The sequence below is a fragment of the Nylanderia fulva genome, unplaced genomic scaffold (assembly GCF_048542155.1).
Source record: "Nylanderia fulva isolate GAGA-0341 unplaced genomic scaffold, ASM4854215v1 Scaffold1, whole genome shotgun sequence".
Classification (NCBI taxonomy): domain Eukaryota; kingdom Metazoa; phylum Arthropoda; class Insecta; order Hymenoptera; family Formicidae; genus Nylanderia; species Nylanderia fulva.
In genome coordinates this window covers 7,911,020-7,934,790 of record NW_028189192.1, presented here as the reverse complement: position 1 = coordinate 7,934,790, position 23,771 = coordinate 7,911,020, and the positions used below count along the sequence as shown (strand labels likewise).

General features: G+C 32.6%; 4 protein-coding genes across 5 annotated transcripts in view; 3 read left to right on the top strand and 1 right to left on the bottom strand.

Moving 5' to 3' along the window:
* phtm (cytochrome P450 enzyme phantom) overlaps window positions 1-23,771 on the top strand; it is a 97,867-nt gene that overhangs the window by 33,957 nt on the left and 40,139 nt on the right. The window lies entirely within an intron of this gene.
* LOC114945771 (U11/U12 small nuclear ribonucleoprotein 48 kDa protein) lies at window positions 14,545-16,587 on the top strand. The gene is made up of 5 exons (XM_029322073.1): window positions 14,545-14,886; window positions 14,972-15,140; window positions 15,221-15,283; window positions 15,608-15,746; window positions 15,831-16,587. Exons 1-5 carry the CDS (start codon window positions 14,752-14,754, stop codon window positions 16,462-16,464), a joined length of 1,140 nt encoding a protein of 379 aa, XP_029177906.1. The 5' UTR covers window positions 14,545-14,751; the 3' UTR covers window positions 16,465-16,587.
* LOC114945778 (seminal metalloprotease 1-like) lies at window positions 16,720-18,342 on the bottom strand. The gene is made up of 5 exons (XM_029322084.2): window positions 18,152-18,342; window positions 17,873-18,025; window positions 17,451-17,777; window positions 17,226-17,362; window positions 16,720-17,073 (listed from the first exon to the last, which is right to left on the bottom strand). Exons 1-5 carry the CDS (start codon window positions 18,333-18,335, stop codon window positions 16,909-16,911), a joined length of 966 nt encoding a protein of 321 aa, XP_029177917.2. The 5' UTR covers window positions 18,336-18,342; the 3' UTR covers window positions 16,720-16,908.
* On the top strand, window positions 20,109-23,732 carry fu (STKc_STK36 domain-containing protein fused). Of its 2 annotated transcripts, none has more exons than XM_085480534.1 (10): window positions 20,109-20,155; window positions 20,577-20,719; window positions 20,808-20,921; window positions 20,991-21,136; window positions 21,216-21,395; window positions 21,470-21,614; window positions 21,688-21,881; window positions 21,956-23,136; window positions 23,222-23,406; window positions 23,480-23,732. In XM_085480534.1, exons 2-10 carry the CDS (start codon window positions 20,585-20,587, stop codon window positions 23,546-23,548), a joined length of 2,349 nt encoding a protein of 782 aa, XP_085336660.1. In that variant the 5' UTR covers window positions 20,109-20,155; window positions 20,577-20,584; the 3' UTR covers window positions 23,549-23,732. The 2 variants fall into 2 exon arrangements, with proteins under 2 accessions (XP_085336660.1, XP_085336626.1); XM_085480500.1 differs by having other exon boundaries at window positions 20,120-20,138.

The following is a 23,771-nucleotide window of genomic DNA, read 5'->3' as shown; positions in this document are numbered from 1 at the left end:
CCGATTGATCCTCTCACTCGTTCTCTCTCCGCTCTTCGCCGTGGACCGGTCCCCCAGGAGCAAGAAAAGAGACCGAAGCAACGTTCTCTTTCTCTCCTCCCGTCGTTATTTCGCCTCCTTACTCCGCCCTCTTCTTTCGGCGTTACGTACCGCCGACCACCTTGACGGACGCCTGTCGACCCACCAGGGACCCACCTCGTCGCTGCCCACCGACCGACTTTGTCCACGTCGTGAGAATTCGCAAGGCGTCGATCTTCTTCCTTCGCCGGATACTTGCTTGGCAGGTGCACCATTTCGTCGCCGCGCCGGGAGGTTCGACAGTTTCCCTCAATTTTTGTTTTTTTTTTTGTTTTTTTGTTTCTTGTTTTCGACCCTGCTGTTTTCGCGCAGTGTGATTTTCTTCGGGCTGCAGCGTTCGCCAAATCGATCACCGGCACGTGTGATCATGTGCCTCGAGGGAAACTCATTTGCCAGGAGAATTTTTAACGTTTCATAAATCGATCGAGAGAGAAATTGACAAGACTGGAGAATTAAAACCGGCAAATAAAGAAAAAAAAATTAATGGACACATGATGAACGGGTAAAAAGTACAATATTATTTTCCAGCCTTTTTTGCTATACGAAAAATGATATTTAAACGTAGATAAAACGATGCGAAAGAAAAAGATGGAATTTTAACTTTGCTAACGAATTAAGTGAACGCGCTGAACATCAAAATGTCGATGTTCTGGTGCACGTTGAGGGATGAGTTTTGAAACGACAATAATAAATAGATTACAGACCATGCGTTCATAGAGATAAATGCAATTATGTATCACCAAATTGCCCGTATAATTGAGTTACGTCACTTTATCGCATATGCATATGTGTGGCTTTATATAATTTCTCAAAATTTTCTCTAACGCATACATATATATATATATATATATATATATATATATATACAAACTTTATAAAATTATTTTAAAATTATTTTACAATTATTTAGATTACACATTTAACTTTAATACAAATTCGTGAGAGACAGAAATCTGTCTCGTTTTAACTAAATTAAGCGTTATACACAAGCAAAAGTAATTTTTTATTTATTGATAATATAGCCGGAACGATGAAAAATAGATAGAAGATTTTTCTACATTTATATAATGTAGTTTACCGACACTCTAATTAATCCGTATTATGTGATAATTAAACCAACGTGTGATTGTAAGATCAAGATTACGGAAAGGGAAGAATCGACAGGTCTTTAGTTGTTGCTCTAGCTAAATTTCGCATGCTCTTACAGTGAGAGCAGAATCTATATACTATATGACAAAGGCAGCAGATGTGAAAGCAGACGCAAACGCGAGCCTCGCGGCATCCGTCTTTAATACCTGACATCTTGTCTACAAAGACTAGGGACGTCAATTAATTAGTTGGGTAGCTTCAACTCCTGTTGTGCAAACTGGAGGGAATGAGAAGCTCCAGGCCTTGCAAATTCTCTATACATCTTTGATTTATCAACGACATCCCCGTGACCAAAATATCTTATTAATTTTTTTATCGCGTCTGTTCCTATATTTCTAACTTTATAAAGGCAAGCGTAAGAAAAAAAAAAAGAATCTTACAAACTTACAAACTAACAATTTTGAAATTCTGATTTAATAGCACATTTTGTAGAAATAAGATAAAGATACGCTATACGAGATGAATGCGTATAAATTTCAGAGAGAGCGAGGATACTATTTTTATCGTAACATCAAATTACAAATCGCAGTCTCATGGTATGCCGGTAGAATGGAGAAACGGGTGAAAGGAGGATAAAAGTAGAAGAGTCAAAGACGGGGATGGATCAAGTACGCTTCGAGAATTGCGGGAGCGACAGATACGGTTATCGTCCTGCAATACAATCAGCGAAGTTTCCACGGATGGCAGGCAATAAAGCTTTATGTATATTACAAGGTCCATGCAACGATACTGCTCGTACGTGAGCCTTTCATCAAAGCGTTTCTCATCGCTCGATCTTTTTTCAGACAAGGAGAAAGAACTTTGCCGAGCAAAATGGATTGAATAAAGGTACGACGTGTGTTTCTCTCGTGTGGACGCTTAAAAAAATACTCTAATACATTCTCTCGCTTATTGTTGACTTACGAATCGATAAACTGCTGTGTGCGTATTGATAAGACGACAACCAAATTTTTTAATTTAGATTCTCATTTTTTTTATATAGAACATTATTTTATTTTCAAACCTACACAGAGAAAATTTTCTTTTAATTTACCCTGAAAATCATGGTAATCGTAGAATAATATATAGTATTGGAAGAATTTTATAAGAGTTTTTCTGATTAATATTTACCATAAGAAAAATATTAATATCTATCACAATAAGATATAAAATATGTTGGATTAATTTTATCACGTACTATTAATATTTTTTATCGTGGAAAATATTAATCAAAAAAACTGTTATAACATTCTTTTCTTTTTTCAGAATAAATTCTAAAAGAAAATTCTCTCCGTGTATCAAAATATCCTAGATTTTATTGTAAATTATTAATAAACAGAGATTTGCGAAAATCGAAGGGTCCATTGAAATCTACGAGGAACATACAAAGTTGCTCGTCACACTACGTATTCATAAATAGCCATGTCCAATTTAACCGCGGGACGGAAAGAAAAAAAGATTCGATCGGCGCGTTAAAAATGCATATTCTCCGGCGTATAACGAGACACGCTAATTTTACAAAAAGCTCATCCTCGCCGTTCGGCCGAAGGCTGCCGACAGAATAACTCATAGGGCCGGTAGCAGCGGCACCAGCAGGACGGTCACTGTTGGCGAATGTCTGTGGCGAAATGAACGTTTTAATTCCCCTCCATAAAAGCCAACGACAAATCAAACGACTTTGACATGATTAACTGGCGGGCATAAATATCGGTATCAATGCACGTGCACGTGCAATGACGCGTCGCGCCATGTCCGCGACTATCTCTCTCTCTGTCTCTCTTTTTATTGTCCCTCTCGTCCCTCCCTATTCAACCCTTCTCTCTCTCTCTCTCTCCCTTTCTCTCTCTCATGCATACAACCCTCGCGTTCGCGTCTGGCTCGACGCATTTTCTCCTTTTCGTCGAGCAAAAACGGCCGCACCGGCGCGCAGATGCCTGGATATTAAATATACAATGAATTAGCCGTGTGCGCGTTGCCTGCCATTAAGAGGGAAAGAGGAGAAGGAGAGAAAGGATGTATATGGACGCGCGGCCGGAGCGCGCGCGAGAGATCGAATGCAACGGCGATTGTATGCAAATGCGGGCCGTGAGTTCGATCGCGGGGCCCGACGTTTCCACTTCGAGAAGGGGTATGCACCACCCGCCTTGTTTATGCGCGCGAGCTCGCCGGGTTATTCCAACCATGTCGTGCAAACGCGAGAAGGGACTAGTTCGTGTGCGCGACCGGGTAATAGATTATGTGTAACGCAGTTAATTGGCGGACTCCGCGTAAGAACGGAAAAACCGCGTTCTCCTTTAAGGTCTTCGAGATTTTCGTCTCGCTTCTCTCGCGGAATCAACGCTGGGATCATCGTTGTTCCGAGCGAACAAAAATTGTCAAACCAGATATAGCTAATAAACGCGACAAATTATTGCAAAATACTTTTTTTTTTTTCAAATTGCACAAGTTTTGATTAATCATATTTTTACGATTATATTTATCAGTTTTTTTTGTTGTGGAATTTTTTTCCACACATTAATTCATTATTTAATTTTTACATAATTGCTTATAATTGTATACAATTTGACATACATATAAGTATATACCTATATTAAGAAACCATTTGCTTCCAGTCTTTTGGATATTAAGAAACAATTATTGTTTTTATTTCTAATCATACATACTTGAAATCTTGTCGTCGTTTCGCAGAATCGCTTATCCCGATTATCTCTGAATCCAGGTACCCGACAGACAAACATCCATATACAAATGATCACAATATCACTATGCACAAACCGAAACCAACGAATTAAATCAACGACTAGTTCTACGTTCATAAACACAAATAACTCGGAATTTTACGATCTCGATCTGTCGAAGGATATTTACGATATGATGCACTTTTTGGCGCGCGATTTCTACTGCATCATCTGCATCGTCACGACATCTTGGAACATAACCCGAAAACCACTCACACAGGAAGGGTGCAATCGTTCGAGGGGCAACTGGATTCGAGAGATGGAATTTTATTGAAATACCACAATAGTACGATTAGAAAAGATTACTGATTTTTTTTCATACTCGCGACTCGATCTAATTCAAACTCGATATAATTAAAAAATGAATATAAAGTAGTATAAATTGTAAAGATCTTGGGTAATATTGAAGAAAAGCTCCGCCTTTTCTAATTTTGCCAAAACTTTATAATATTGTGTATTTTTGTACGTAATACTCAAGTATGTATAAAACATGAATCTGAAAATTAAAATTGTCGTTTAGGAAAAAAGTTACAAAAAGGGGCAGATTTTTTTTTTTAATTTACAAATTTATGTTTCACGCACACAATAATACACAATATTGTATAGTTTTAGCAAAAAATCGGAGAAAATTTACCCAAAATTTAAGTAAAAACTGATGAGACTCACCGATACGATGTACAGTAGCAAAACCGTTAACTCTGTAAAATATAAATACATGGAAATTATATAATGAAATTTAAAATAATTGCTATTTCAAAAAATAAAAGATATGAAAATTTTTAATTAAGCTAAAAAAAATTAATAAATAATAATATAATAAGATAAATAGTAATAATAAAATCAATAAAAAATAAATTATTTATCATATAGTTGTCTAATCCTAGGCCTCCTTTCTTCCTCCTTTTTCTTCCGTCCTTCCTTGCCTTATATAAAAATAAATAAGCAAATATTATACATACATGTATATACATGTATAATATACTTCATATTACAAAATAATGTATAAAAAATGTACCATAATACGAGTATATTTAATTAAATTTAAATAAAGAATAGTATAATAAAACAAATAATAAAAAAAATTATTAGAGTTGTTTCGCCGTTGCTCGATGCCACCCCGGGCCTCCTCCTCGAAAAAACTTAGAAACACTTGCACTCGCATTACTATTTTTCGTTCGCGACGAGAGCAGCGACGTCCGGATTTGAGCTATCACATTTTCGACGCGCTTCAGTAAAATTTATTTATTATTTACTTTATTATTATTCTATTATTATTCCACCATTTATTTAAGCTTAATTGGATATTTTTATGTCTCTTTTATTTTTTTAAATATTAATAATTTTAAATGTCTATCAATATAATTGCAATCATTTATTTTAAATTTTACTATATATAATTTCCATGTATTTATATTTTACAAAGTTTACTCCGCTTCCGCACATCGGATCAGTGAGTTTCATCAATTATTACTTAAATTTTGGGTACTACAATTTTGAAAAAATCTACAATATTGTAAAGTTTCGACAAAATCGGAGAGGACAGAGCTCTCCTTCAGTATTATTGGATTTTATTTGCTAGAATTTTGTTACATACATTAGTCAAAAAAAAAAAGATGCGTGTGCATTTATTTTTATGACTTTATCATTTTAGAAATATGACTACATACATACTTAGTTAATTCCGCGTTCTTAAACGTCATGTAAGGTCAGAAATTTAAAAGGATCCTTGGTAAGTTTAAAAAGTTTCCGGTGGGTGTACGTAAGAAACTAGGTTACTGCAACAGGTGGGTACTAAAGTAAATATACGCACATTACGTCCACTCTTTAGGAATGCATCCTTATGCGATTTGATTATCTTGATGATTAATACATAAATTATAATGAATAGCGTTACAACATATGTGTAATATAAGGAATAACTCATCAATTGATAGATGCAAATAATGTTTTGAAATCCACAAAATTTAGACACAAATATTTCCAAATATATTTTTTCTATCTTTGTTCATGTTAAAATGTTTTACTTTAATGTTTTTTTTAGTACCTCAATAATTTGTTGAAATATCTACCTACACTTCTCTATAATAAATTCGTTGAATAATCTGGAGTCAATTTTATCTTAACTAGATCAACAAAAGCGCGCGCCATTTCTCAATCTTATATAAACTTTTATTACTTTAAAACTTGCCAAAAATACATTTTTCCTAAAATTACTATTATTTTTCCTAATATTAATATTATTTTTCCTAAGATTAGTATTATTTTTTCCAAATATTAGTATTATTTTTTCTAATATTAATTTTATTTTTCCTAATATTAGTTTTGAATATTAGTTAATTTAAAAAAAGAGAAGTCACTGCAGTGATTCTCTCTCAGAAAATTAAAAAAAATTTTTAGTGCTCTGCATTTAAGCATTTAAATAATTATAAAGATTTTGTTTTAATATATATATATATACATTAAATTTAATTATATTTATTCAAAAGTGTTATTATACAATATTGTATTCGAATCAGATATTTCACAATGAGGTTTAGTTTGCGATTGCAAGACAATCGCGATTGCAGAAAATTTAAATAGAATTAAATTCAAAACTTCTTTACTTTGCCTTTTTTCTAATTCTCTCGAATTTATGATATATAATTTATTCTGTAAACATAAATTAAATTTTAATTTTTAATAACGCATAGCATTCGAGCAATGACTCTAACGAGTGTCGAAAAAAATAACGACGTGAATTCTCTTTATCTGCTATTCTGAGAACGAACATTTTCTTTCTCGACGCCTACACGGTGTCACGAACAAATAAGAATAAAATGTTGCAAATGAGAATGACAGAAATGTTACATTACGTCATTACGTAGATAGTTAGTCGAAAAAACTGTATAGATGCCTCTCTCCTAATTTTTTCAGAGTATAACAATATATTTTAAATATAAAATTTTCTCTAAAAATTTTTTTATTTTTTTCATTTTATATCTTTTAAATAAATAGAATAAAAAATTTTTCTATTTTATAATATATAAATAATTTTTAATATTAATTCGGATTATAAAATAACGAATAGTATTTTCTAATTTAAATATTCTTATAGCAACAATGTTGTACATCTTATATTTCAAATATTATTTTGATTACGTGTAATCTGCATAAAAAATTATTTTAGGAAGCTCAATAAGAGGTATGATATGACTTTACTTTTTTCAATTAACTGATACTAAAAATTAATATTATAGAAAATATAAAATAAACCTGAGGAAACATAAAACTAACCCGAGGAAAAATAATACTAATATTAGAAAAAATAAAATTTAATAAAGTTATGTACATAATAGAAATTTAGTGAATCAAAATTATTTACATAAAAGAAATACTACAATTTAAAATTATGTGCATAATAGATATTCAATAAATTAAAATTATGTGCATAATATAAATTCAGCAAATTAAAATTATGCACATAATAGTGTTTCGGTGAATTAAAATTATTAGAAATTTGATGACATAACATAAAATTATGTGCATAATATAGGATCTCGGTAAATTAAAATGATATTAAGTTTAATCACAAACTGTAAAACTGTCAAACGATTTTTAGTTGTGATTCAAGCCACGCAAACTTCGCGACAACCAGCATCGCGGAAAAGAAGCTTCAATACTTGGATTAAAATTAAATTCACTCAGTTAACATGCCTTTTTTAAGAAGGGGATAAAAAATCGAGTCGAAAATTGAAAAACAATAATTTGCAAACAATTGAAAATTATGTTTCTTCACAAGCTGAATTTTAAATATAATTTTAGATACAAATAAATAAGAAATTTTAAATCTTTATTTTCATGTAAATTTAATTTTACTAATTTTAATTAAAAATTAAAAACAATTATTATATAAGATAGAATGTACACATCCACTTTCGCGCGAAAATCTTCGATGAGAAACAATTGCCACCCTAATCGGAAAATGGAAGGAAATGTAATAAATCTGCGACGCATTTTGCGATTTTGTATCATACCGCATAAATTATATAAATGCGCAATATTTCACTGATTACCATCCAAACCATCACGCGTAAAGAGTCAGAAGTCGTCTCCCGCGCGAAAAGTTGTTTAATAGAAAGACATTATCGCGATGGAATAACGACGATTATGCAAAACTTTGGGATCGGTTCAGCGAGTGTAATTCGAAGGTATAAATTAACCGAGCGCGAAGCATTATCAACCTGTATTGCCACAATTTATGACTGCTAATTAAAGGGTTAAGGGAGAGAATCGCCGTTCCGATTTGCACGCTTTTGCCACCCTACGAAGCTTTGGAAACTTTAAACGACAAACAGGTCTCATTAAGATAGGAGAAGCACTTCTACGCGCGAATCATCTCGTACTTATACATATTTACATATCGTGCACATATAAAGAAAAAAATAATACGTATAATTAAAATATAGGAAATAGAGAAAATCAACTATTCGACTCGTTTCGAATCGGTTGTTATAGGACTCAACTGATTGCGATCACGTCATCGCGCGGAATATCGGTCGTAAATTACCGAAAGAATGATTGGCACAAACGACGAGATTAATTCGCTCGCGGGGATTAAACGCCGGGGGCGCCGAGGACGAGTGATTTTGAATTAGTCGGCCAGCTTATACGCACGCTCGCGTATACATACACACACGAACAAGCGAACTGACTGATCGATGAAATATACGCGAGATGCGAGAGATGTCGGGGGTTGGGGGTATAAATACAAGACGGCGATAAAGTAAAACATTGGAGAACAATTGATTGTTATTCTTCGCGAACGCACGTGGAATACGTCAGGGCGGGAAACGACTCTAATCAAAGAGCCGCGCGTGTCGAATCCATCGCATCGGAACGCGAAGGCGTCGAGTGAAGCTGAGCGAAGCGACGAGGCAGCTTCGCCGATTGTTCATCACGCTTTCGTTGCGCTATCGCAGGACAATCGTGCGTATAATTCACTTCGGGGCTTCGGGGCGCAAAATTACGTCGCGTCGCGACAACGCGTTTGTTCGGCCGATAGCTTATCCAAGGCATTGACGGCTACGAGACGTTGATACACTTGATTTAGGTCGGTCCCGGACGGATACGGCCATTCGTCAAATATTCCATCGACGCGAATGATCGGCGTTTAATCTCTCGTAGCACCGATGGTCGCACGGTGTGAGATTGTCTTTTCTGTGTGTTTTTAGATTACACACGTGTCACGTGTCACGTTTGTGATATCAAAGTTTTCTGTGTCAAGATATATAAAATTACTTTTAGACTTATAGTTAGTAGAGAGTGTGCACAGAGAGAATTTTCTCTTAGAATTTACTCTGAAAATCAGGGTAATCGTATAGGACAATATATTAATAGTATAAGAGTTTCTCTAATTAAATATTTACCACAATAAAAAATATATGTATATGTACATAGTAAAATTAATCGAATATATTTTATATCTTATCGTGGTAGATGTTAATATTTTCTATTGTGATAATTATTAATTAGAAATTCTTATAAAATTTGTCAAATACCATATTGTCCCACGATTACTATACTTATGATTTTCAGGGTAAATTTTAAGAGAAAATTCTCTCTGTGTGTAGATATTCTGCTTCGATGATTAACGTGGACATTATACCGCGTATAGTGATAAAATATTTCACATTAATAAAATTTTAGTAAAATTAGAAGAAATTGTTCTATGTAAAGTTGTTGTTGTGCCTCGAAGGGTTTTGTTGATTCCAAACGCAATTGCAAACGTATTTATTTATTAAAAATATAGAGAACGAATATACAAATGCTTCATATTTATTTAATAAATTTTGTTTTTGTCACATTCAATTGTGGAATTATCACGTTGATATGAATTATTACATTGTCATACGCGTCACATGATCTATACAATGCATTACCTATCTCGGCTTGACAAGTACTGGGCGAATGGTTGCATTTAGATATGCACTGTAAGCTGCTAATGCACCAGATAAACATTCAACAAATGTTTAGAGACGGTTTGCCGAATATTGCAATACGAATCAAATAATTTGCATGCGATAAATGCGGATGTTCTGATACTAATGTATCGTTACATACAGATATCAATATTGATCAATACCTGGCACAATTGAACGCATTGTTGGATTTAATATATAAATATATGTTATGAAGATTTGATGTGCAATTTATAAATAAAGCTACAAATAAATATTACATAATAAAAATCAACGTCTTGACGCGATTAATATTTTCATTTTTAATTGAAACGTATATCAATCTTAAATATAGCGCAAACTTTGATTAATCGGGCTTATTTTTTATTAAACAGAAATTGATAAGATTTTCTAAAAATCCGGTCCCTGTCTTTCAACTTTGAGTAATATTATTTGAATGTTTAATAATTAATCTTGAAATTTGACTATGCTCTCACTATCATTTTAAATATAGAACATTTAGCGCTGCTCATTAAATAATAAAAGTAGATAAGTATAAGTAAAGTAGATTAAATGTAAGAGGGTTGAGAGAGTAATAGTGAGAGGGAGAGTGAAACCGCCATTTCCGCCACGACACGATTCTCGTCAAAACCATAAAATCATAATTTAAGAAGGATCGTAATGCTACAACAACCGAATCGCGAAGGCAAACTTCTGCATCAATGTAGCGAGAAAGAACATCCGAAGGAGAGGGAACTTGGCCATTTCGTTGTAAGCCGTCATTAACAGATACTTAGGATGCACGCGAAGGGCGGAAAGTAGATGACACGATGTACTCGCACCTGCGTGCACCATTAAAACGCACTATTAAATATTAACGGAGACCTTTATGAGGCCGTAATACGCTCAACGGCTCATAGCTCGTTGCTAACAACGTCAATGCCTTCTTCTCGAACAACGCTGAGGAACTCGAAATAGCTCTCGTTCATCGACATGAACTTCCGATGCCTTCCGTGAAGCCGTCATAAGATCCGGTCTGCCGCTGCAAATATGCGAGATAACTTTGACCCGCGAAAATTAATCCTTCAATCACGATCGTGTATTAATACAAAGCAACATATATATATATATATATAGAATATTATAAACGGAGAGAATTTTCTCTTAGAATTTACCCTGAAAATCATGGTAATCGTAGGACAAGTATATGGTATTGGGAAAATTTTATAAAATAACGATAAAATTAATGAAGTCGCCAGTGATGAGTAAAACCATACAAATTTATTGAAATTTCGACCTAACTGGCCAGTACAATTTAATTAGAAACACCACGTTTCAACCCTTTGTGTTTTTAACGTTTGACTTAAATTGATTTACTTGTCTTCTCCGGTTTAACATTAGTAATTTTATTGCTGTCGAATCAACATCTTGAAAGTTACACTTGAAAAGGACCCGTACCTAAGGGTTGAAACATAGTGTTTCTAATTAAATTGTACTGGCCAGTTAGGTCGAAATTTCAATAAATTTGTATAATTTTATAAAAGTTTTTCTGATTAATATTTATCGCAATAAAAAAATTAATCAAACGTATTTATATCTTATTATGGCAAATATTTAATACTATAAGAATAATAGAATAACTTTCCGAAAATCGAGAGAAAATAGAACTTGAAAGAGATGAACAATAATTCAAACTGAATAATCTCCGAAGCGCGTCTATATGTGTTTTTTTAAATATTGTTAAATATTTTTTTAATAAATGTTTTTAACAATAGTTAATAGTTCCAAAATAATCAATCATTTAACAGTCTCGGGAGAGAAAAAGGATCCGTGTATAAAGTGAAAATTGTTCAAAGTTACTTTTGCGTCGAGTTAAATCATATGCAGATTTCTTATTTGCTTAAACGTTGCTTTCAGTTTTTTTCTCTCATTAATTCGCTAAATGAAGCGCAAGGAAGCGCTTCTTTACGCACAATCAATCTCACGCTTGGAAGAATTCGCCGCGAGCAAATCTTGAAAGTGCATCACGCGATAGGTAACTACAAGGCACACCTTAACGAAGAGAGTGTAAAAGTTTTAACACGTTCTGCGGCGGACATCGCGGTAAATAAAATTGAACAATCCTTCCAATCTGCCTTAGATTTTTATTACTCGCGGAAACTTCGCAACCTCTCCTTTTCGCCTTGTACGAAGTTTGGAATCCCTCTCGTCGAGAGGAAGGCGAGAATTCGTCGGGAAAAGTCATTCTGTTCGTTTCTCCGCGGAGTAAAAGTAAAGGACGACGACGCGGTGAATCGCACTGTCGGCGATGCCGAGGGAATGCGAAAGGGAAAAGTCCACCCTCTCTCTACGCGGTTTAAGCCAGCGCGGCGGCTCTCCGTATCGTTCGATAAGCCCTCGCCTCGGCGCGGTGTGGGTCCACACGGCACAAAGGCCTAATTACCCATAAATTCGCTGATTTACGGCGGTCTAGAAATGTAAATATGAAATATGAAAATGAGGACGGCGGTAATAAAAGTGATGTACGGGGCTCCGTAGGGTCGTTCATGAAGGCGTCCATCATCGTGCTTGACGGGCTTCTTTGTCTGGTAGCGGCAGTCGAGAGCCATTTCGCTCTCTCGTCTCTCTCTCTCTCTCTCTCTCTCTCTCTCTCTCTCTCTCTCTCTCTCTCTCTTTCTCTCGTATGCCCGCGACCCACGACTCTCTTCCGCGACTCGCTCTGTCCTCCTTTTACTCTCATCCCTTTCCCCTCTGCCCTCTCATCGGAGACGCCGACGGAAACATCCGCGCGATTCGCACGCGAATTTGGTTCTCTCACGGCGAAAAGGCACTTTGTCTTGCCTTTTGTAGCTGTCGTTTTGATTCACGGCAGCTAGTGATTCTTCTTTTCTTCTGTTCGAAGAGAAGTCGGGAATACTCGCGGCCGCGCTCGATTTATCGCCGCGAAAATTGTTGTGACTTTAACGACCGCGGCTCCTACCTAATTAATGTGTCAATAACTGATGGTTTTTCCTGATCGATTTTCTCAAAGAGATATAAGTTTCGTCAGGCGAATAATAACTTTAGACTACAGTTTTGCTAATGAGTTAATTAATTCACCGTCATATAAATATGTATCAAATAATGTTTATTCGACTCATCAAATTCGTCAAAAAAATAAATTCAAAGAGGGCTATGCTTTCATGAAGACGATTTTAATGAACGCTCTTTTCCAGGAGAGGCTACGTTAAAATTGAAATCCGGTTCTTTCGATAATATGCGTTCGAACTGACAGTATTCGTTTGCAGATACGTTTCTTTGCATAATTTCACTTTAATTAAAGCCGCCGCTATTGACTCGAAGCAGCGTGAATTCGTGGGAATTGCAATGTTTTTTTTGCACGCTATTCGCTCAACGTTTCTCCGTTTTTGCGTTGATTTTTTTTTGCTATGCCATTTGTTGGGATGCAAACAACCTTCTTTTGGACATTCCGAAAAGATCGTTACACAGGTGAAAGAAATAGCAGATATAGTTACGTTGAAGCTGCTGTAATTTCATTTATTTGTATCCGTTATAGCGATTCTTATTACCTGATATGCGAAAGAATATTAAAACATTTATGAAGAAATTAACATTTAAAATTGTAGCCACTAATGTGCTGTATATGTGCATAAAAGACGAATAAGAAATAATATATTATTAAAAAATATAAGATAATAGTCATCTCAAAATAAAACAAGTATTTGCAAATTTATATTTTAAAAGAGAGAGACACAAAAAATATTTTGCTATGATTGCATCGAATCATATAATCTTTGCACAAGTCAAAAGAGATGAACGAAAAACAGATGTTCATTAATTTGAATCGATTATACTTAATTATATATTTCGACTACATATAGAGATTCAACATATATTATCGATAATTGTATATGCATATATATTCGTTTCTAAAAATCTTGTGAAAAAGAAAAAAAATATAAATTTCCTTATATCTTTCATAAATCATGCGCAACTGATGTTTTCTTTATTTAATAAAAGAATAGAAAAATCTTCAAATATCTTATTGTCTTTCCTCTCTCCTTTTCTCTGTGTATATACATATATGTATATACTATATATGATATCTATTAATTAAATAGTATACATATTATAGAGAAAAATATATATAATTAAATATTGAATTTATATTTTATCTATATATATGATATGCGCATTCAAGAATTTAATGTTTCGTCTGCGTTTACTAATTTATTTATATACTACACTGAATAACCGTTTGTTTAATTATTTGGCCCCCATATAGGAAATATAGTTATCTGATATTTCTATAATAAATGAGTACGTGTACTGGTGTATAAATAATATATATGCTTGATATGTATATATTTGAAGCATATATATACGCATATAAGTTTTATAATCAATAAAATTATATATATATATATAATTTTATTAATTTTTTATAATACTTAATTTATAATGTATAATTATTAATTATAATTTTTAATTTATAATTATTAAAATTAAATATACATTTTTTGTAATTACAAAAAAATTAGTAATGTTATTCTGGATGTCCAGAATAAATATTGATCCAATTCTAGAGTACCGACCGAAAAAGTTCTCGTAACATCACCAACAGATGTCATCCTCTGTACAATTTCAGAACGCATTTATGTAAATATATTACAACAGTAACCATAACCTAACATAATCTGATTTACTTTGACATCGTACGATTTACTTTGACTATTTCTGAATATAAAATTTGAGGTCAAAGTTAACACAAATTCAACAAAATCGACAAACGCATCGTATTTAATGAGAAAATTTTAAGTATTTTATTTTAATTTAATTTTTTGTGCAAAATACTCAATCAAAAGATTAATATGTCAACAAATATAAGTGATTCCCGTAAACAACAATTAGAAGAGCTAAAGAATTTCACTGATGCAGTTAACAAAGAAATTGCCAATATTGTCGAAACCTTAGGCTGGACAATGGAGAGCACAATGGAAAATATTGTAAGTATGATTTTAAATTAAAAAACTATTATTTAATTATTATACTATTGTTATATTATTATTTAACTATGACTTATTTACATAGGACACAGAACATTTCATATGTCCATATGATTCATCCCATCAATTAACAGAAGGATCTCTCAATAATCATCTTATCTCTTGTCAATGGAAAGCTGAAGGTTATGGAAAATTGGACGTCCCATTATCTGAACCAACTTTATCAATAGATTCACCATTCAGTATAAAATTTGGTAAGTAAATTTCAGAGAAGTGAATGCTTTTTCTTTTAGAAATAATATCTTATACTATACACATGAAATTTTTCTTGTAGATGAACAATTGCAAGATGAAATTCTAAGGAAAGCTAAAGAACAAAATCCAGCAATGCAAACTGGTTAGTAAAAACATAGAAAGTATATGTATTTTTATAAATTTCAAATGATAATGGAATTTTTTGCAGCAAGTTATGAGTGTTATACTTGGTGTGGAATCAATATATCCTTTTACATATCCTTTACTCAATATTTAGTCTTACAAAAACAATTTAAATGGATATATTGTAATACTTACAATTTAAAATAGTTGTGTCATTTTCCTATATAGTAATACAATTGATAAGAACTGCAGCTATATTTTTTAATTGCAAGAAAGCAGTTATGTTTTTATTGTACTATAATTGTTATTTCGAAAAATATGAATTCTTGACACTTGATAATAGGTATAGGTGAGCGGTTAATACCACGTACATCTGACAGGCTTCTCACAGATTTCACCAGCGATGAGAGAAAAGCACTATATGATTATGTCATCTCTAATACTGCCAAACCAGACATTGGACAGGATATTGCAGTCAATTTGTAAGTTTAATAATATTTATAAGTTTTACATATATATTTATATTTAATTTGTATTTATTTTTATATTTCTCAAAATTATTTCAGAAAACAAGAAAAGAAAGATAAGGAGTTATCTTTTCTGGATTTGTTGGTACAAGAACGCAATTTGAAAAGACGTAGAGCAAAACATAGAGGTGTTCATACAAATAAGAAATCTCATATTGAAATACTCAGAGAAGTGATTAATCAACAAATGGAGATATATATAGATTACATGTGTGAGAAAAAGAATTCAGATCATGTTCAACCTACTGAATCAGACGATTCAAATCACGAAATGATGCAAGACAGAACCGAACGTTTATATAAGGCTTTTCACACTTCCTCGCGAAATTTTGATGATTTGCATTCCAGAGATAGAAACGATCATTACAGTAGCAAAAGAAATTATTTAAAAAGAGAGCATTCAGAGGAAAAGAATTATCATCCATCAAGAGAAAGAGACCGAGATCGGCATGAAAAATATTCAGATGAAACACATAGAAAACATAGACATACTGAACATATAAAATCATCCCACTCGAAGGATCGAAAATCACATAAAAAAGATAAACATCGAAACAGAGACAGACATACAGATAGACATCAAAAGAAACATAAATCTGATCGTGACAAATCATTGGAAAGACATTCAAAACATAGTGAGCATAAAAGAAAAAAGAAACATAAAGATTATTAATAAGTACATTTTAAGAATGAAAATATAGATTTAAAAAATTTCATGTATGCCAATCAACGTAGCGGCGTATGTCATATAAGTTATATAATAATTTTGAAATAAATCTAGCACGAATATTATTTATTTAATGAAATATCATTCTCCGTCATTGTCGATCAAATATGTTTTTTAATTATAATTATACTTAAAAATTACGTTTAGTTTATTTTACCAAATATTTTTGTATTTTATATGAAAATAGAAATTTATACAGGATTTAAATATATTGGATTCAGGCATATAAGATAATTATTAGGTTGAATACAGAATCTAGGAAAAATTATTCGAAATTACTTAAATCTATTGATTGATCTTGAGACATATTTTTTTCTTCGTGTGTTTTTGAATTATGTATACTAGCAATTGGCACTTGCATTTTTATTTCTGTTTTTAAACACAAGTTTATTATTTTGTGATTGCGGTTTTAGATGAATTTTTAGATAAATTTCTTCTTGTAAGTTGTGTATTATTATACATTCTAGAGTTGGCATTGCAATTATAAGCAATTAACAATTTCTGTATATCGTAATATGACATGTGATCTCTTTGACCAATCACCACACTAGAATCCTATGAAAAATAAAATTTTATTATTCAATTAAAAATCTTGAATCGACAATATTATATTACTTGATGCAACAAATTAGACATTACTATAAATATTAACAATTTTATCTTTAAAATATCTTAAAAATATTTATAAAAATTTGTCGCATAATTACCTTAGGTATTATTGTCGGAAGACCTCTACCTATAGAGAATGCAGTCATCGAGTAATGCATTACACTATCATAATCGTACGGGAATCCATAAGTAGTTACGTTATCTTCAGTCGTAATATCGAAATTGTATTTATGATCTGGAAACAGACTCTTGTTAATCCTATTTTCAATTCAATGTTAATTGCATGTTAAGAGGGAGTCGCTATTAAATTTTATATTAATTACTCTTTTTTATATTTTCCCATATTATAGTGACGTAATTGTCTCGATCTGGTCTCACGTGTTCGTGAAATACACCTAGGGCATGCATCATCTCGTGTATTGCGTGTCCAACATTGGCGAAACACTGGTACACGTTTAAGTTCATGTGTGTAGGTCCAACGGGTCTACGTCCTATATCGCAGTAACAACCCTGATAAGTACCCGTAATGTTGATCCAATTATTCAGCATTCTTTTCGGATGAAATAGAATGCGGTCGAATTTAATACAAGTGTTCTGCGCTATAATTCTCAATGCCCTCATCAGTACAAATAGTTCCTTCGATCGATTAACTGAAACAGATAATGTAATATAAAAACGCTTATGTATTATTTATTCTGAAATATTAATTTCCATACAATTTAAAATTTTCATAAAAATGTTTTACCTATTTCGTCATTAATAAAGTACCTGACGACACCGTTGGGCCATAACAAATCTACATCCCTCGTAAGAGTTTTTCTCGACGACACTTCATTTATATCTCCTTCTCGTTTATGTGCAATTTCTTCAGGATTCTCGTACTGAGACCACTTATTAACTGTTTAAACAATAAATTATTATCATGAGATATTGTAGTGTTTTTGTAGATTTTGTCATATCTTTTAAATCGTTGTACATCATATTTGGATCTAATTAATGAATGGACTCATAATTCTTCACTTACGTCTATAAGTGATGAGTCTTCCAGCTGAAGTCCTCCTTGTTTGTAATGGCTCTGTACAAATCTTAGTATCATTGGAAACCTTTATCATCTTATTATCTTTACGTGCATTAATATCCTTAATCAGCAAGTTGTCTAATAAAACTACCAATGTCAAAGAAAACAAGGCATATCGAGTTTTCTGCATCTTTCTCGGACCTATACATGCATATATAATTTGAATAAAATTTGTGTTTATAAAAGATAATGTTTCAAATCTTACAAAAGTAATATTTTGTGTGTGTATGTCCATTAATTATTTATTAAAAATGATTAAAATTCTTATTGTTGTTCGAGCCTGTATAGGCGCTTTAAAAATTTGCTTCTGTTGGCGCTTTATTTATAGAGGCGCTCGATATTCCGCGAAATAGACTCTGTATAGGCATTTATTTTTTTTTATCAGACACGAGACTGCATAAAATACTATTATTAACGTAATGCAATTTTTGTATACCTTCTGGAGAATGTGTGCTGACGAAAAGCTGGTGACCGTCCGCAATGTCGGTCGCGGTTGAACGTCTATCGCCTGCTACGCGCGTTATGTATTAAAATCCACTGCAGTGAAACAGATTATATATTTCATAGCAAATTTATTTTTTTTACAAACATAAGCATGCTTATCGTACGGAAAAGTTATAACAACACTGTGCATGAACAAAAGCGTTATATTATATTCTATCAAGTATACTCTCTGTCTCTGTTTATAAATCTATCAAATTCTACTTATTACTTTCGACAAACATCTAACACCGTATAATTAATATTTTGGTGTATATTGAAAATATGTAGTAGTGATAGAAATTGTTATTCACAAAAGCAATTAAATATATCTTATCGGACGAATTATATATACTTCTCTGGCACCCAATTTACGCATAAGATTTATGACAGAGTATATGTCTAATATATAATTAATTTTTGCGCGGTTTTTGTTAATAATTTAATTTTATTAATAATTGTAAGTGAAGAAAGATCTGGACATAAATATACATTTAATAAAATACATGCATAATATATAGCAATTATTATCTAATTATTAATATTTATTTTTAACATTTATTTTGCTTATCTCTAATTGTAGATGGTAAATAGAGTTCATTTATTATTTATAATTAATTATTTAATTTTTTATAACTTATCATTATTATTCGTATATTATATAATTTTCTTTATTATCATCGGAGGTTTCTTCAGTTACCAACCATGATTTAGTTTACTTCTTCTTGTTCTCACCACAGTATTGTCACAGATTAATAGATAGATCGCCAAAAGTCTGGATGAAGGAGAGACCGGCATTTCTCACTGATTTCAGCGCCATATCGTAGTAGTGGTCAATGCAGTAACTATTAATACGTTCCTAACGATAAGATAAAAGCGTCTCATGCTCATGAACTCGTCTGGCGGCATATACGAGATTTTATCTTTTCGTAGCGTTCGCGTATTTCGGAAAGAACAGAATTTTATGATGTTATAAATAAATAAATAAATAAAAAATTAACCTGACCTATTATAGTTATTAAATCTTTTTTAAATAAATGTTTCATTATTATTATCATCTAAGTCTAAGTCGTTTAATTAAGTTTTAGTTTTTTAATAATTAATTTAATTTATTCTAATCATTTTAATATGAGAAAAATACTATTACGTATACGTTTTATAATGAATTAATATATTTCGGGAGTCGAATTATATATTTTTAATAATATAAAAGTGTTCAAAAATTACAAACACACACACACACACACATAACGGGGGCCAAATCTCTCAAATTGGTTTCATGATCAATTAGCCTGCATTCGCTCCAGGGGCAAAGTCTGTTGGTAATGTCTGCGAAATTTAGCACGGACTCGAACCAGGGGCAAAGTGTGTCGGTAAGGGTGCAAAGTCTATCGCACGAAGATGGCAGTCTCTTCTTTAGGCAGGCCTTTGGCGATCTGTCTATTAATCTGTGGTATTGTGTGGGCATTAGTGAGCGATCATAACAATAATACAATCGTTTTGTTTTCAAGCTTACTAATCAAGACACGTGCTTAGGATTATTAGTTTATTTATTATAAAAATGTGTGAGCAAATAATGTGAACAAATATTAAAAGTAAAAAAATCTAATTTTATATATACCGAATAAAAACATTTTCGAATTGAGAGAATTTCTTAAGAAAAAAAGAAAAGAAACTTATTACTCTGTCGTGTAAGAAAGTTTCTCACATTTAAAGAAAGCTCAATTATAAAAAAGTTAATTGCTACATTTAATCTGTAGCTGATGTTTTCGCGTATTTAATTGTTTACATTTAATATATCTCAACGTGTCAAGCGGCTTTTATTTTGTTGCATACGTACATTGTACTTGATATAAAAAGAGTGTATACTTTTTACATTTGATTTGAAAAGCTGTCAAGATGAAGAAATACGAAAATTTCAAAATAGGAAAATATGAGATTTTAAAGCAGATTGGAGAAGGGTCCTTTGGACAAGTGTATAAAGCTAAAAAGCGTTCGGATGGTGAAATCGTGGCGTTTAAAATGATAAAAAAGGTATGTTGAATCTGCGTTAGAACCAAGAAAGATATAAATAACTCGTGTGTTTTATGACTAATACACTTATTATTATACTTACTCATAGTGTGGCAGAACATTCAAAGAACTTAAGAGTTTACGTCAAGAGTGTGAGATTCAACGTAATTTACATCACCCCAATATTGTACAAATGATAGATTCATTTGAAACAGAGAATGAGGTATGTCAGATTGAAATTAAGTTATAAATAAAACATATTTCTAGATATTTTGTGGAATATCTGATCTAGATCGTGGTTGTCACAGAATACGCAGATAAGGAACTCTATGACATATTGGACAAGAAAGGCAGATTGTCTGAGGAAAGAACACAAGTAATAGCTTGTGACTTGGTATCTGCGCTTTATTATCTGCATTCAAATCGAGTGGTACATAGGTTTGTTTTTAATTATAGATGGGAACAACATGTAATAATATATGCAATGATATAGCAATTATGTTACTATTATTATTAGAGATCTCAAGCCTCAAAATGTTCTCTTGGAAGCAAACGGTGTGGCTAAGCTATGTGATTTTGGATTCGCTCGTAGCATGAGCACCGGTACACATGTACTTACTTCCATCAAAGGAACACCACTATACATGGCACCAGAACTTATAGAGGAACATCCTTATGATCATAATGCTGACTTATGGTAAATTATATAGCTATACCTATTATATATCTATTGGATACAATTTATATAACATGTAATTGTATAATTTTTAGGTCTTTAGGTTGTATAATTTTTGAATTATTAGAGGGTTCTCCTCCTTTTCAAACCACTTCAATACTGCATTTGATAAAGTTGATCAGATATCAAGCAATACAGTGGCCAGATTTTATTTCCCCAAATTGCAAAAGCTTCTTACAAGTATGAATATTTATTTTAAATTATGTATATATAAATATGTAATGTAACTTTCATTATAATTTCACAATTTTAGGGTTTACTTCAAAAGGCTCCATCTGAACGATTAACTTGGCCTGCTCTTCTTGAACACCCATTTGTCAAAGATCGAATTATAATAGTAGAAGGCTCTGCATCTACTCCATTCACAACTCCGCTATCTACAAGCCAAGAGATAGCAAAACAGCAGCAATTACAAAATTTGGCAATACATGCTGTAAAACAAACCAAGTATGTTATTTTTTATATTTGTTTAAATGGAACTATGTCTATAATATATATATTTTATTTAATCATACTTTTAGGGTTGCGAAGAAAGCAATTCAGAAAAGAGAAGCTGAAAGGAAATATTATCAACGGACATGTTTTTCACAACCAGGTTATCCAATATCCTTTGCTTATTGTCACCATGGGATAACACACTGTCAAGCATTACGTCGTAGCGAACCAAGCGGCACTGACTCCAGTGCCAGCATTGACGTACTCTTGGGAAATCTTAGTCTTAGGGCATCTCTGAGAAGCGATTTGTTAGCTGCAGATCACGCTATATGTCAGAATGATTGTCCGCATAATGTAAATGTACATCACAACTTCCCAATAGAGGATCACTCAAACCCTGTTCAAACGCAAACGGATGACAACCATTCCGTACGACAGTTGAATAGAGAATTGCATCACACTAATGCACAAGGTGATGGAGTCAATGTAGGCCAACAAATTGAAAAATCTTCACAAGTGAATCAAATTGTTCATGGTGATGGTGATTGCAAACAGAGTTGTTTAAGCATTGATTACGAGCAAGAATTTGGTAAAAAAAAATTGACTGAAAGATATACAAGATGGCCGGATTGGGATCTAAGGACAGTAGAAAGACCTATCGAAAACGAAGAGTGGGTTGCATTTTTACAAAGATCAATGGAAGAAGTTATGGAGGGCGAGATCGACTCATTGTTGCAACAAAATTGCGTTTCAGTGTTCGTTTCTCCTCTGAGAAATCCAGCAGCCGGTTGTCGAGTCATTGAATATGTTGCTTGTTTATTATCTTTGCCATTTACCGTGTCAATCAGCAAGGATAATTTGAAGAAGATCGAACGGGTCTATTTAGATGTAAGAGTGGTACCAAATCTCGTTTATGCTATAAAGCTGTTAATGTCAGAACGTTCCGACAGCGAATCGAACACGGCAGATTTAACGAACACGGGAACGAGATCGGCGTCTTCTTTATCCGCGGATGAACTTGAAGCTCTTGAATGTGCGATGCTGGTCCTTTGTAGATTAGTCTACATCGAGGATCAATTCCTTATGCAGTTTTGTGATGCTATTTACATTGTGAATGGAATGCCACTTTTACAACAATTGCTAGCTTTGGAGAAAAGGAAGGCAAGAGTTGTTGCAGATCTCGTTGCGATTTTAAATAATGTTTTACGTTCTCAACCGGAAAATGCTGAACTTGTAGAACGAGTTGTACTGCGTGCGAAACCTTCTGGTGAGCTACGTGTAGATTATGTTTTTCTACAATATATTATCATTTTGTAAATTATACAGATCAAATGATTTTTTTTCTAATGAAGGTGTTTTGGTGGAGCAGCTCAACAAACTTCTCAATCATCGACAAGCTGTTTTGCGAGCGAGAACATGTATTATGATCAGATTTTTAGGTAGATTTTGCTGTCGAGCACTACAACAAGTCTGGGATAAATCATTAAAAAATCTTATTGAGGGTTTAATCGAGGATGAGGATGAACAAGTACGACATGTAAGTAAATTATTAATGCATTGTATTCTTTCAAATTTGGATTTTATATAATATATCACAAATTTTATTCCAGGCCGCAGAGGATGCTGTAAATGAACTGAAACAACTAACATATTACAATCAAAAAAATCCTGCCCATTAAGTGCCTTAAGATAAAATAAAAAGACTATTTTTAGAGGAATCAATTTTAATGCTATTGTCTAATATATGTATAAGCCTTATAATATTTCAACATTAAATATATATTTTGTTTATAAACAAATTTTATATTTCACTTATTCTTTAGTTATACTTCAGGAATAAAATATATTTGATATTTTTATAAATTTTCACTACATAATAAACATATGTTGTAACCTAAAGAT

What these genes read in the sequence shown, in the direction of transcription:
- LOC114945771 (XM_029322073.1), top strand. Translation starts at nt 14,752, where the DNA reads ATGTCAACAAATATAAGTGATTCCCGTAAACAACAATTAGAAGAGCTA. An exon ending in AGAGCACAATGGAAAATATT is followed by an intron (nt 14,887 to 14,971) that starts GTAAGTATGATT and finishes TTATTTACATAG; the next exon opens with GACACAGAACATTTCATATG. An exon ending in CAGGATATTGCAGTCAATTT is followed by an intron (nt 15,747 to 15,830) that starts GTAAGTTTAATA and finishes AAATTATTTCAG; the next exon opens with AAAACAAGAAAAGAAAGATA.
- LOC114945778 (XM_029322084.2), bottom strand. Translation starts at nt 18,335, where the DNA reads ATGCAGAAAACTCGATATGCCTTGTTTTCTTTGACATTGGTAGTTTTA. An exon ending in ATGGGAAAATATAAAAAAGA is followed by an intron (nt 17,363 to 17,450) that starts GTAATTAATATA and finishes GTCTGTTTCCAG; the next exon opens with ATCATAAATACAATTTCGAT. An exon ending in TTCCGACAATAATACCTAAG is followed by an intron (nt 17,074 to 17,225) that starts GTAATTATGCGA and finishes TATTTTTCATAG; the next exon opens with GATTCTAGTGTGGTGATTGG.
- fu (XM_085480534.1), top strand. Translation starts at nt 20,585, where the DNA reads ATGAAGAAATACGAAAATTTCAAAATAGGAAAATATGAGATTTTAAAG. An exon ending in ACTGCGTGCGAAACCTTCTG is followed by an intron (nt 23,137 to 23,221) that starts GTGAGCTACGTG and finishes TTTCTAATGAAG; the next exon opens with GTGTTTTGGTGGAGCAGCTC. An exon ending in AGGATGAACAAGTACGACAT is followed by an intron (nt 23,407 to 23,479) that starts GTAAGTAAATTA and finishes ATTTTATTCCAG; the next exon opens with GCCGCAGAGGATGCTGTAAA.